The sequence below is a fragment of the Hippocampus zosterae genome, chromosome 6 (genome assembly GCF_025434085.1).
Source record: "Hippocampus zosterae strain Florida chromosome 6, ASM2543408v3, whole genome shotgun sequence".
NCBI lineage: Eukaryota > Metazoa > Chordata > Actinopteri > Syngnathiformes > Syngnathidae > Hippocampus > Hippocampus zosterae.
Window position 1 is genome coordinate 7,430,611 of NC_067456.1, and position 13,119 is coordinate 7,443,729.

Consider the following 13,119-nt stretch of genomic DNA (forward strand, 5'->3'; position numbering starts at 1 on the left):
AATTGTGCTTGAATTTGTCTCGAGCGTGGTCATTCCTTCTCAAAGTTTTTGCTAGCTCCGTTGAATATTTGTGGGATGAGTTTCAATCAGTTGGTTTGGAGGAGGACAAACAGACAACGCCTTCAGGTACAAGTGCTTCGGATGCAGATTGGAGTCCTTTTCCCATTGGAGAAAATCAATACTGGACAAGTGAGGACGACGTGGCCACAGAGGTTATGTTGATTTAGCTGTCTGTTCGTGTGTTGGACTCGTAGCAGGATTACGCAAACTTCACCGGGGTGATTTTCATGGAATTTGTTGGCGTTGTGTTGTGCAGGCGATTGGGGCAACAAAACAAACAAAATGTTCAATTTTGTGGTTTGGCTGTTCTTTTATTTTTTGTTCCTTCTGTTGTTTTTTTTTATTTCATTTCTTTTCTCGCTCACTTCAAGTTGAAATTGTTCACAGGCTCAGAAGCACCTCCCAAAATTTCGGTCTTGATTCTTGTCAAGTGTTTGCCTGACCGGTATAATTCAAAAGGTGGGCATCTGCTCATTCCCAGTGATCGACGTGGAATGAGACCGATTTATTACTATTAAAAAAAAAATAATAATAAACCTACAACACCCCACCCCCTCCCACGCCCATAATATGGGGCTGATTTGTGTGCATGATTATGCAAACTTTGATCCAAGCTGCATGTTTATTTCAAGACAGCATGTCCAAACCCATAAAAAAAAAGACTTGGTGTTGAGCGTGCACATTCCGTGACTCGTCTTCTTCTGACAACGTCTTTGTTGTTGCACAAACTCACACTTGCACCTGTGGAACCCGATGGCAAAACTGTCAAATAGCTGGTTCAAATGCAGGTTTTTCTGGATTTGGGTGTTTGCGCCGTGGAAGTATGAGACACACCCACATCTGAAAACTATTTATAGTGTGGTGTAAATATGCTGGCATTCAATAATTCATCAAGTACGACGATTAATCAGTGTCCTCAGAGAACCTCACTGGCATATTTGCGAGGGCTTTAGCCACCAAGTTCGACAGACTTGTCAGCCAAGCATATTTTGGCGCTAAGGACAAACTATTTGAAAATCAAATCTATTACTCTTGTTGTCGTGAGGGAAGATGGAAAGCAGAGCTGTTACTGAGACGGTATGAAATATGGCAACGCTTTTCGGCTGATATGGTGCTGAGCTTTCGGAAGAATGTGCTGTGGACGTGGTGCTTTTTTAGTTTGTTCTCGGTCCGAAGTGCCAAGATGAAATAGTCCTGGCTATTGTTGCTTTGACTGCGGATGGCACGCACAACACATTTTTTTTTTTCAATAGTTACGATGTGAGCCGAAGGTGGACGTGTTTGTCAGGCCTCACCATGTGAATATGCAAAAGAACAGAATATTTACGGAAGAAACTCATTAAAAAGCAGGTTTTAAAGTTAAAAAAACAAAACTGGAATATCCGAGCCTCTCTGAATGTAGAAAAACATTTCTTCCTTTTATAGATGGGGTGAGTTTTTTTCCCTCTCTCGACTACAGAGAGGACCCGGCAACTTAAAATGAAGTTGCAATCCAGAATAAAAAGAGGAATTTTATGGAGAGAATATTTTTAGAGAGAATGCAAAGAAATGACAGGACCTAAGGGAAGCTGGATTGAAACAGATTGTTGCAAGCCTGCAATTGGGTTGAGCAGAATATTTATGAGATCTGTCATTTCCGATTGTCTGCAAGATCATGAAAATAACCGAGGGTGATCTGTGATTGGATGAGGCAGTCGAGGGGGCGGGGAGAAAGGAAGTGAAGACGGAGGCAGAGAGAAGACGATTAGCTTGATGTTTTGTTGTGATTATGGACGACGCTAACCATTTGAAATCATCATTATTTGAAAAAATTGAAATTGAATTGTTTTATATTCTTCGAAAAGGTTGAGAACCACTGTTTGAGTGGAATGCAAACTTAAATGTGTCTTGCACGCTGTGCAGTCATATTAAATATTATTAATTATAAAAAAAGGCGGCCCGGTGGACCAGTGGTTAGCGCGTCGACCTCACAGTGCAGAGGTGCAGGGTTCGATCTTCGGCCTTCCTGTGTGGAGTTTGCATGTTCTCCCCGTGCCTGCGATTGGCTGGCTACCGGTTCAGGGTGTCTCACGCCTACTGCCCAAAGACCACCCCCACCCTCCGCGACCCTTGTGAGGATAAAGTGGATCGGAAAATGGATGGAGGAATTATGAACAAAACCTCAGCTTAATTGTATTTTTAATGAACACTTCGGCCTCCTATGCTACTGTATTTTTATGTTGGTCATGATGGTGGTGCTTGGAGAGCTCGTTAATTGACTAGTTGGCGTTAAACGTTGGAGGACAACCGGTTAAAATCATCCATGTAGCTTCTGAGTAGCCATCAATTAGACTACCCTTTGAATTCATCTTCCAAACCGTTTGCATACCTCAGTAGGTGCCACTGTTTTTGTTAGCAACAGAATTCAAATGGGCTCCGCAATTAATTCTCTCAAGTTGGTGTGTGCAAAACAACATCTACAAGCTAAGCGCATGCCGAGCTGCAGTCCATTTGGGGGATAGGCGCTTATCTGTTGCAAGTTGACGACTCACCCGGCGATGAATTAACACAGGAAAGGAAAGTACACTCGAACGGTGTTTTCCTTGAGTATTAAAATCTAGGAGTCAATGAGATTAGTTGTGGGATGCAACTCTTGACGAAATGTTTTAGCTGCACGTGTAAAATCGCTGGAAACACATCAGCACCCAACTGTACTTTTTCCCTAAACTGCAGTACACTTATCCTTATCTCCAGCTTGCGTTACCTCTCCGATAAGCCTTCAGACAAGCGATGATAACGCCTGGATGAATCGACCGTTGTTGGTTCAAATGGTCTTCCATCAATCGCCGTGCTTTGCTGGCGTTCCTTAACAAGCGTTAAAGCATCTGTAAACAAGACATTGATAGGGCGAGCAAACAAAAGCACAGCTTGTGTCTTTCCCAACCTTATGCCTGTCGCACGCAGTCCACCCACGTGCTTTTAAGATCCGTTTGAGCAAGATGGTGTTCCGCTCTCGCATGCCCCTTAAAAAAAAAAAAGTCACGCCACACAAGATGAGGGGAAAAAATAAATCTGCATATTTTCAGACTGAGTATGCTTTTAGTGGGTGGCGCTCGGGATGAGCAACACAACACACCAGAAAACCATATCTCAAATGACAATTGCGAGTGTCCTTCATGCAGAGTCTGTTGTAGTACCAAGACTGACCTGTGAGAGGCAGCACTGTGAATAACGGTTAAATTTTTACGATTGTCTCAACTCTTTTCTGAACAGATTTTCGAGGAAAAATGACTCTTAACAGCACAGAATAACCACGGAGGAAAATCTTATTTAAGATATTCGACTAGCAGACCAATGATGGGGAAAAATGTTCAAATTTAGCCCAGTTTTTGGTCTGTGTGCATCCTATGTTAGGCTCTGCATCTCAGGTAGGTAACAAAATTGCATTACAAATTTGTTTTAATGACACCGGTCTTGGAACATGGAATCAGTTGTAAATGGGTGAACGTTTTCACATAGCAACTGTGAAAATGGAGGACAAAATAAGTGAAATAATCATACTGTGTAGTCAGGAACAATCCAAAAGGAGGAGACGGCGTTTTAGTAGCACACATGGAGTCAAATTCAAAGTGGCATTGCCAATTTCTGGCTTGGCTTGCACATCACAACATATTTGTCATTTTTGTGTTTGTATGTCAAACATTCCCAAAAAGGCAAAGAAAAAAACATCTCCCCAATTTGACTTGGTTGTTGTCATGCAAACATACTCTCAAGTGTTTTGTACTCCAGTCCCGGAGCTGGAAGACATTTGGAGATGTGGAGAAGTGTCCAGTTAGTGCTTGCCTTTTTTTTTTCTTTTCAATCCCCATCTGTTTGTCAGGCCTAAAGATTGATGCTGTTGCATGACCGTGTGTTCCACACCACAGAGGTGGTAACCAGCAGCAACCACAGACACCGGCCGGCCTGTGCACACATTTCCACAGAGACGTGTTCTGGGTGTGTGTTGACAACAAGTGCAAAGTAATCCCCCCCCCAAAAAAATCGATCTGTCTGTCTCTCTATCGATCGATCGATAGAGAGAGACTCTTCAAAGAGTACTGCAAGACAGAGAAGACTGAAAAGGTTTGACAGAAATGGATTGAAGAAATGGACTGAAGATACACCTCGACCAAGTAGACTAAAAGTTTACAGATTGGCTCATGAAATTCCGCCCATTTCTGTTGTTGATTAAATCGACTGCCGTGGTTATCCGGAAAGAAACATGAGGAAAGATATTCATGAATAAGCTAAATGTTTAAGAGTTACTGTATAACTACGGTGACTCTTAACATGCTGAACTCCATGGATTGCTTGAAGGGAGAACTTAAATTGCGACATCTGTTAACTTTATTGGACACATTCAACGATGTTTATTACAAAACACAGTAATGAGTCCTGTTAGCGTTTTCCAATGTTGACAGTGTCTTATTTGCAAACTAAATGTATGTTTACCACTTGACAACTGCAGGGAGAGGAGAGCCTTGGAGCGCAAAATAAATCATCATTGTTTGCAGTTCGCATTTTCCTGTCAAGCCGTACAAGCGGGTGTGGTTTTTTTTGTTGTTGTTGTTGAAGAAATGGTACGAATGTTCACATTTAGGGGGCTGTCAAGAATTATTGTATTCAATAATTAATAGTTATCATTGTATTGTGGTACTTTCGGGTTTGTTTTACAGACTAACATCATGATGTCACATTTGTCAAAGCCAAAGTACCTTTGAAGTTTTCAATATCGAGTGACACAAATGGAGAGGGCCTTTATTATTTTCATCTAAGCCGCTGCAATTCACACAGTAACCAAATCATTTGATATTTTCAGGTGATCAATCAGTGGTTTACACAGTGCTGTAGAGGAAAAGGTGTAGCGTCGCATCTTTGGTTTTCTTTCCCAAAACAAGAAGAGGAGAAACCTGGTGGTAGTCTATTATAAAAAGCAAAGTATTGAGTCTCAGGTACAAGGATTTCATACTTAATACAGTGAGCCCCGATGACATGAAATGCCGTCAATGAGAATTGTAACGAGGAGCACCATTGACATCAGTTTCTGTCAGTTTCCCTCAACTAAGTTAGTTTTTGTTGTTGTTGTTTTTTTTTGGGGGGGGGGGGGCGGTGGTTGATGGAATGGGTGAAGAAAAGTATTGGGGAACTCCGTTTGGCAGCATTGGATCTCTTTTGAAGGAGCTTACGTGTGTCCGAACGTTTTGGCTTCGAAAACATGAAAATGCAACTGTTACAATCTCCCTCAAAGAGTCACAAGAAAGAGAAAAAAATGATGGAAATGATCGAAATTTAGAAGAAGCATTGATGTAGTGCACACACACACACATGCACGGCAAGTAAGCACGCACACACACTACTACTCCAACTGAATAATGTACAAATAGTTTGTAAAGTCTGTCACATTTAAAATTGCAGCACCTGTGATTATTTTGCCATTAAAAGTAAATTTTCATGCTTGTTGGTCACAAAAATGTTTAGTATCAAAGTCCCTGTTGTTTATAAGATCTCTTTTCCCAAAAAGACTTGTTTTCTTTATTTTTTTTGGTCCGAAATATGTAATTTGGGTGAAGTTGATGACTAATAGAATAGAAAACGTTTTTGTGCGATTGAAAAATAGAGTCGAAATCTTCATTTGGTAGTTTCTGTGTTGAAGCCATAAAACAATTTTCTTTGAGCCTTGAAAGATCAGTCAGAATGTTCTAAATTTCTGGTAGTCAAGAGATTCCCTTTGTATTTTTATGGCTGGCATCAAAAGAGTTAACTGTGATGCCAGCTCCATTTAAAATGTTTGCTTGTCTTGTGTGATGATGTCATACATTCTGCAGTGCAACGCTAAGAGGAATGTACTGCATGCATTGTTTGTGCAGGAGCAGGTGGTATGCTTGCCCCATGGGTCATCAAATAGATGCCTCCCTTTACTCATTATGAAAATATACCGGCGAGTAACTGTAAATATCTTAGTTCATCGACACTCTCATTAGCACTTAACTGCTGTGGCTATTTGAACTCACTTGCTAACCAAAAAAAGCAGCACCTACATAGGCACATCAACAGTTTTGTGGATTGAAAGATAATGCAAGCTGATTCATGTTATCTGGAGACTGGATCTTCATGAAAAATTAGTGCATCAGTCAACTCTGACGTTCCTGAAAGCTATAAACTTATTTCTGAGAGCCAGTTCATGATTTTCTGAATTGCTCCATCTATGGGGTTTTTTTTGTCCTTAAGACACTCATATACCAGTAATTACATTATGGTCCACTATTGTAAAAGAAACAATGTAACAGTTGTTGTTGGTGGGGGGCCTTGCTTGGGTTGCCCCAACCCCCCTTTGTCCCCCCCACCCTCCAAAGGCATTTCGGCAGTTGGACAATGGCACTTTAATGTTCATCGTGACCTTTTGTTTTGAAGGTGCAAATTCACATGATGTTGACAGCTATTTATATCACTTGTTTACATTGCCTTTTTTTAATCTTGTTGCAGGGCCTTTTCTTGACCTTTTCAGGACCTTGAATATTTTTATCTTTGCCCTTGTAATTTCTAGTTGTTCAAATCTTCCCAGTCTGTTCCATTCACAAATCCCTTCTAAATGTCCCAGAATGCACTTTGGCCAGCCGAGGGGTGTGGGGTCGGACGGGCGGTTCTTTCATTTCACTTTGCTCTACTAGTCAGCATCTTTTAACTTAACTCTGACCTGCGCTGACGAAACATATGACATTCTCCATTTGGGTTACATAATCGGAATTCTGTCACCACAGAAGAACATAAAAATTAAAAAAAGAATGTGCTGGCCACATATTTAAGAATTATAGTTGGTCATGTACATATTTTCTCTTATTCCATCGACCTGTGTCGTCTTCTTTTTTTTTTTCCGATGTGCCATTACCTCATGTTTGACTTCAACCTGCAAAATGGGCCGGAAGAAGAATATGATGTACGCCGACGGTGCCTCATCCGCTACCACGGACCATTTCACAATATGGCGACCGATGTAGCCTGTCTGTGGCGAGGGAAGTGCCTCATTAGGGCCTTTCAAAGTGTGGCCCCTAATGGGTAAAAGGCAACAACTAGAGTGAAAAGCGGCTTTCTGGCTCCTCTACTGGATGGAGCGAGTCATAAAAGAACTAAATAAGGAATGGGTCACTTAAATGGACGTACGACAAAAACAACAATATTACAGAATGAACAGAATTAAACAGTTTGCACATCGTGAATTCTGTTTAGAAACAGGTGGCTACTCAAGCTTATGACCTAACGAAGGATTTTTTTATGCTTATTCATGAATATCTGATTTTCCTATTTTTTCTCCCCTTCATTGGGCTGGCAGCATGGCATGACTTGCTTGTATTTTGTGATGTCTTTTTTTTCTCTTTTGGGCAGAATAACAGAAATTGTCATGCTCATGTTCTGTGAATTCTGCCTAGCAACAAGTGACTTGGTAAAAATGAAACATGACAAGAAAAGCTCTGATTTGTTGAGCTGTCTTGCTGCGTGTTGGTTGTCGACACTGGTCACAACAAATCACATATACAGTATATAGGTCTGTGTTGTTTATGCATAAAAATATGAAAAATGAATAATAACCCTGTCAAGGATGGCGATCACCTACGGTGGACAGCTTATCATGTTATCAGGTTACAGGTTATCATTATTGGTGCATGAAAGGGTTAAGAGAGTACCGTCTTGATAGTTATGCAAAAGCCATTTGTTTTGTCCTAAGATGCTGTTTTATCCTCTTCAAGTGGCATTTTGCAATTATTTTTGTGTTGGGCGTAACGCGTTTGTGTTCCTGGTCGTGTGTGATTCATGCAAGCTGCGGCTACCAAAAGCAGAAAGCGGCCGCAGGAGAAATCAATGATGCCTTCACTTGCTTATTAATGGCCGCAATCGAGTTCAGTGCCCCGCCGCTTGATGGGAAACAGGGCGGTGGTGAGCTGTGGCGAGGGGTTTGAGAACCAAGTTAATGTGCGTTTGTGCGTGAGAGAGAGCTTGAACAAAGCCAGAGAGAGAGAGAGAGAGAGCTTGAACAAAGCCATATGTCATAAAAGGCCCCATTGAGTGGAATACTTGCCTATTGAAGTCCTTCGATCAGGTCTTTTGATGCTTGTGTTGCTTGTGAGGAGAATAATCAGAGTCAGCTCCACTTTGTAATTAACGTTTGAAGTCGAAAACTAGCCGTTGTGAGTTGACCTCAGATTTTTGAATGGAGATGACGGATGGGAATAGAAGTACCGGGGATCCCTGTAATAACGTTCAAAGTTTCAAGGTTACCTTTGTACTGTTTTTCATTTTATTGGCTTTTATTGAAAGCTAAAGGCATATGACGGCAAGTCATGTGGAAGTATTCATTGTTCTACACGTGCAAAAAGAACAGTTTTCACGCATGTTTTATGATTCATTTTGTGCTTGGATTCCAGGAATGGTAACAGGAATTTTTATTATGTTTATCATTTTTATTTTTTGGGCTAACATTCCTTTGAGTTTCTTTTTTTTTTAATTCTATAAATTCCAAATAAAACTAGATAAACGAAACAAAACATACAAGAAACACAACCACGCTCAACCTTCCAATTCTACACCCCCCCCTCCCCCCACACCCCCAACAAGTGGCTGACATGCTACACTTTTAATTCACGTATAATTTGGAACAATGTGTCACATCTATTAATTTAGCACACATTTTGTAGGAATCCATTGATTCAAAAGCCTGTGAGGACATGCTTGAAACTTAAAGCTTTTTGTAGTTCACACAGGTGAATAAAGTTGATTTCATGTATTGATTACGGTAATTTTTTTTTCCTCTTGTCAAATGCGTCCCGCAGCTCCTCTTGAACCTCACTTCACAAAGTGTACATCCCAGGATCAAATGACATTCAGCTGCTGGTGGAGTCCCGGCAGTTTCCACAACCTGTCTGACCCCGGAGCATTGAGAGTCTTCTATCAGAAGCGCGTTATAGAGTGAGAGAAGAAGTGACTCCAAAAAAAATGCCATTAAGCAGGCAACATATCTGTGACTGACACACTGCTTTTTTTTTTTTTTAATCCTGCTTTCAGCGCCTCCACGAAAAACGAATGGAGAGAGTGTCCAGAGTATTTCCACTCGAGGCGAGAATGCTTCTTTGATCAAAACCACACGTCCATTTGGACCCCCTACTGCTTGCAACTGCGCAGCCGAGACAACGTTACCTATTTCAACACGGATGACTGCTTCTCTGTGGAAAATATTGGTTCGTATCGCAATCTGTATCGCTTTTCGATCTATGACCTCCTTTTAAATTCGCAGTGATTAATGCAGCTTGAAACCTGTCGACCGGGTCGATACCCACGGTTTTGAATTATTCACGGATGTTTTACCTTTTTTTTAAGTGTATTTTATTTTTTTAACAGGGGCGGGTCATTTTTTTTGTCCTGTATCTTGTAGATGCATCAATCTTGCAGATTGAATGTTTTTTCTGCATTGTTGAAGATTTTCTTTTTCTTTATGTGGGAGGGGGTGTTTAAAACAAATAAACAAATTCTCCAATGCATATAATTGCATGTCATGGTTTAACATGTAAAATGTTGTATTTAGATTCATGAATAATTGGTTAGTTGTATTAAATTGCATATTAACAATACAATTAAAATGTACAACTGAACATATTTTACAGCAAGTGATTCCTGGCATGTGGAATATGTGTGGCTGCATCGGGTGACGTGACGTTTTGACGTTTTTCTGGCAGTGCGTCCTGACCCTCCGGTGGCTCTCAACTGGACCTGCCTGAATGTAAGTCCCTCCGGGCTCACTTACGACGTCATGGTGACATGGGAGCCACCCGCCTCCGCTGACGTCCGGATGGGCTGGATGAGTATCGTGTATGAGGTCCAGTACCGAGAGAAGAACAGCAGCACCTGGGAGACAGTGAGTCGTCATTTCTCGTTTGTAAATTCCACAACACTTCTTTCAAATGTTATAAAGTCGGTGCCACAAGCGCAACATGTGTGTCCTCCAACCTTAAAGGGGAAGATCAAATCAGGACACATAGTTTTGTTTCCTTCCTCCTAAAGCCACTGGAAGCCTGAGCAAGGTCTCCAATTTTTTATGTTAGCAAGAAACATGAAATCAATGCAGATAATTGACTTTTGTGGGCCACATAAAATGATCTCGTGGGCCAAATCTGGCCCCCGGGCCTCGAGTTTCACACCTGTGGCTGAGGCAAATGCTTCTCAAATGACCATGTCTAAAATTGTATTGAAAATAATTTGAAGTGTTTCTTGGGTAAACTAGTTTCTCAAGATCTGGAATTTGATTTTTTTTTTAATTGTATTATCCAAATGATAAATTATTGTTTGTGTTATATTCAATGGGTGTCAGTTTTTGGATGGAACCTCTAAATTATCACGATCTAATGTCATGCATCTCTGTTACAAAATTCAGATGGAGGTTCAGCTGCAGCCTCAAACCGAGCAGACTATCCACGGACTCCATGTCGAAAAAGTATACGAGGTGCACATCCGCTGCAGGATGAAGGCCTTCACCAAGTTCGGAGACTTCAGTGAATCTATTTTCATTCAAGTCTCTCGCATTCCAAACAAAGGTAACCTTGTTCCGCAAATTTTGGTGCATTTGTAGTTTTGTTTCCCTGTGTGGGTTGCAATGCAATGCAATGGTGTTGTTCTTTTTTCTTTTTGTTCATCTTTGTAGATGCATTTTCATTGCTCACATTGGTTATCGTTTTGGGGGTTGTGGCCGCCGTCATACTCATCATGTGGGTTGTTGTCTCACAGCAGCACAGGTAGGAACTCCGATGCGCACACAAATGGAAGATATTTTGCTGTTTAACCAAGTGGGATTTGCTGTCTTTGCAGATTAATGGTCATTCTGTTGCCACCGGTTCCGGCGCCCAAAATTAAAGGCGTGGATCCAGAGCTGTTAAAGGTACCTTTGTTCGTTTTTTTTTTTTTTTTAATTAATGTCATTTTTTTGGTCATTGTAATTATTATCTATGTTCTTTATGGCACCCTTATTTATGGCACCCTAAAGACCATGTAGTGTGAAAATGAATGTCTTCTAAATTTCACACACCACAGAGAAGAGCGTTGTTAATAGCCCTGCCAAATTTGAATGATTACCAACATTGTCAAATCAAGGAAATGAGGCTTCAAAATTCTGAAAAATCAACTCATTGTCACCCTTCTCAAATGCTGCAGCCGTGTCCACTAAATGCGCTTTAACGATATCCCACTTGACTGTCAAATGTCAATCAAATACTTTTGCTACGACCGAGAAAAATGGTTGCTTTTTAGGCTGTAGGCTACAGGTGTCAAAGTCGAGGCCCGGGGGACGGATCTGGCCCGCCACATCATTTTATGTGGCCCGCTAAAACAAATCAAGTATGTCAAGTTCCATGAGACTTGCTAAAGTCTGAACCAAAATTTCAATTTGTCATGTAATTCACAATAACAGTCATTACTCTTGACTTCCGATTTTAAAGCTATTGTCGATCCATCAATTTGTTGTGTGCTGTGAATGTAATATGTGGAGGTGATTAAATATTGATGTGGTTTCTTAAAATTCATAACGGTCCTCCAAGGGAAACCGTAAATACAATGTGGTTCGCAACAAAAATAAGTTTGACACCCCTGCTGTAGCCCTCGCTAGCTTGCTAAAGGCATGTCTCAATTGCACCGGATGATGCTCAAGTTCTTACATATTGCGGCAGGAGGACGACTCCTGTCGCTCTCCAAAGTGAGTCATGCAGCACAGCTTTAGTTATGCCCACCCCCCACCCCCCTCCTCCGCGACTCCCCTCCAAAAAAATCAGAAAAAACATTTAATGCTGTAGCTTCACAAGTGAGGACTACATACTGCAGTTCTTGTTCTTCGTACGTTTCCAGCAATCATCTTCAAGCGTATTTGGAAATAAATGAATTTGTTTTACGGAGCCTCTAAAATCTCCAATCCCTCATAACAAAGTGAAGATGAAATATAAAATGTGTTATGTAACCCATTTTGTAAATAATATTTCTATGACGGGCTAGTGTCATTGTTCATCACAATGCCCACTTCTCCTTGCCCCATCACTCGTTGTTTATTGTGTGAGCCTGTTATTATGGCAAAAAAAAAGAAAAAAGAAAAAAAGAACAGACCATAATTTATTACAATACTAACAAGTTCTGTTGGACAGCTCTGTTTTTAATTGTGAGGAATGAAAGCAAATGTAAGTTCAGCATTGTGCAGCTCTCACTCTAAAACCATAATAAATATTTTGCTACAGCTCTTGCACTGGATCTCATTCGTGTACCCAATGTTATTTTGTTTCCATGCAGAAAGGGAAGTTGGATGAGCTGAATTTCATTCTTAGCGGTGGAGGTCTTGTTGGCGGCCCCATGTATTCGCCAGACTTTTACCAAGATGAGCCGTGGGTGGAATTCATCGAGGTGGACGTGAAGGATCCGGACACTGGGGAAAAGGAGGACAACCAGGCCTCGGACACCGAGAGGCTGTTAGGGGGCTCTCAGTCAAGCGGACACCGAGCCGGGTGCTCCACTGCTTTCAGGTACTTCTTGTATTTCTACCAGAGTTGTACAATTTGGGGTGGGGGGAGTAGGCCTCGAAAAGCAGTGGTACTATTATTCTATAATAAAAATAAAAATAATAATAATAATGTCCATCACGAGGTATATGTCTTTAAACAGTAGGGGGGTACACCCTCAACCGGTTGTCAGCCAATCGCAGTAAATATTCTATGATTCTGTTAAATGTTCAGCACACAAGTGAAATACATTTGTACCTGGGGCAATGTTTGAAAACAAAATTCACGAGTGTCAAACTCAAGGCCCAGGGGCCATCCTTGGCCCGCCACATCATTTATGTGGCTCGCGACAGCAGATCAAACATGTCAACTTCCATGATGCTTTCTAAAATGTGGACCAAAAATTTAAATTTTCACATGTAATAAATAAGAGAGATATCAAAGCATTTTCTTGTGACCAAACCCATCGTGATCGTAACTTAAACTAGAGCTGAATCAACAGTTCTTGACTTCTTGTTATGATTTC

The 13,119-nt window shown here is 41.1% G+C and overlaps 1 protein-coding gene across 1 annotated transcript in view; it reads left to right on the forward strand.

The window, feature by feature from the left end:
* ghra (growth hormone receptor a) overlaps nt 1–13,119 on the forward strand; it is a 32,549-nt gene that overhangs the window by 13,728 nt on the left and 5,702 nt on the right. Inside the window, exons 3-9 of the mRNA XM_052068488.1 lie at nt 8,901–9,036; nt 9,133–9,305; nt 9,801–9,979; nt 10,496–10,655; nt 10,763–10,853; nt 10,927–10,996; nt 12,388–12,617. Coding sequence (XP_051924448.1) covers nt 8,901–9,036; nt 9,133–9,305; nt 9,801–9,979; nt 10,496–10,655; nt 10,763–10,853; nt 10,927–10,996; nt 12,388–12,617 — 1,039 coding nt within the window. The remainder of the gene's footprint in view (nt 1–8,900; nt 9,037–9,132; nt 9,306–9,800; nt 9,980–10,495; nt 10,656–10,762; nt 10,854–10,926; nt 10,997–12,387; nt 12,618–13,119) is intronic.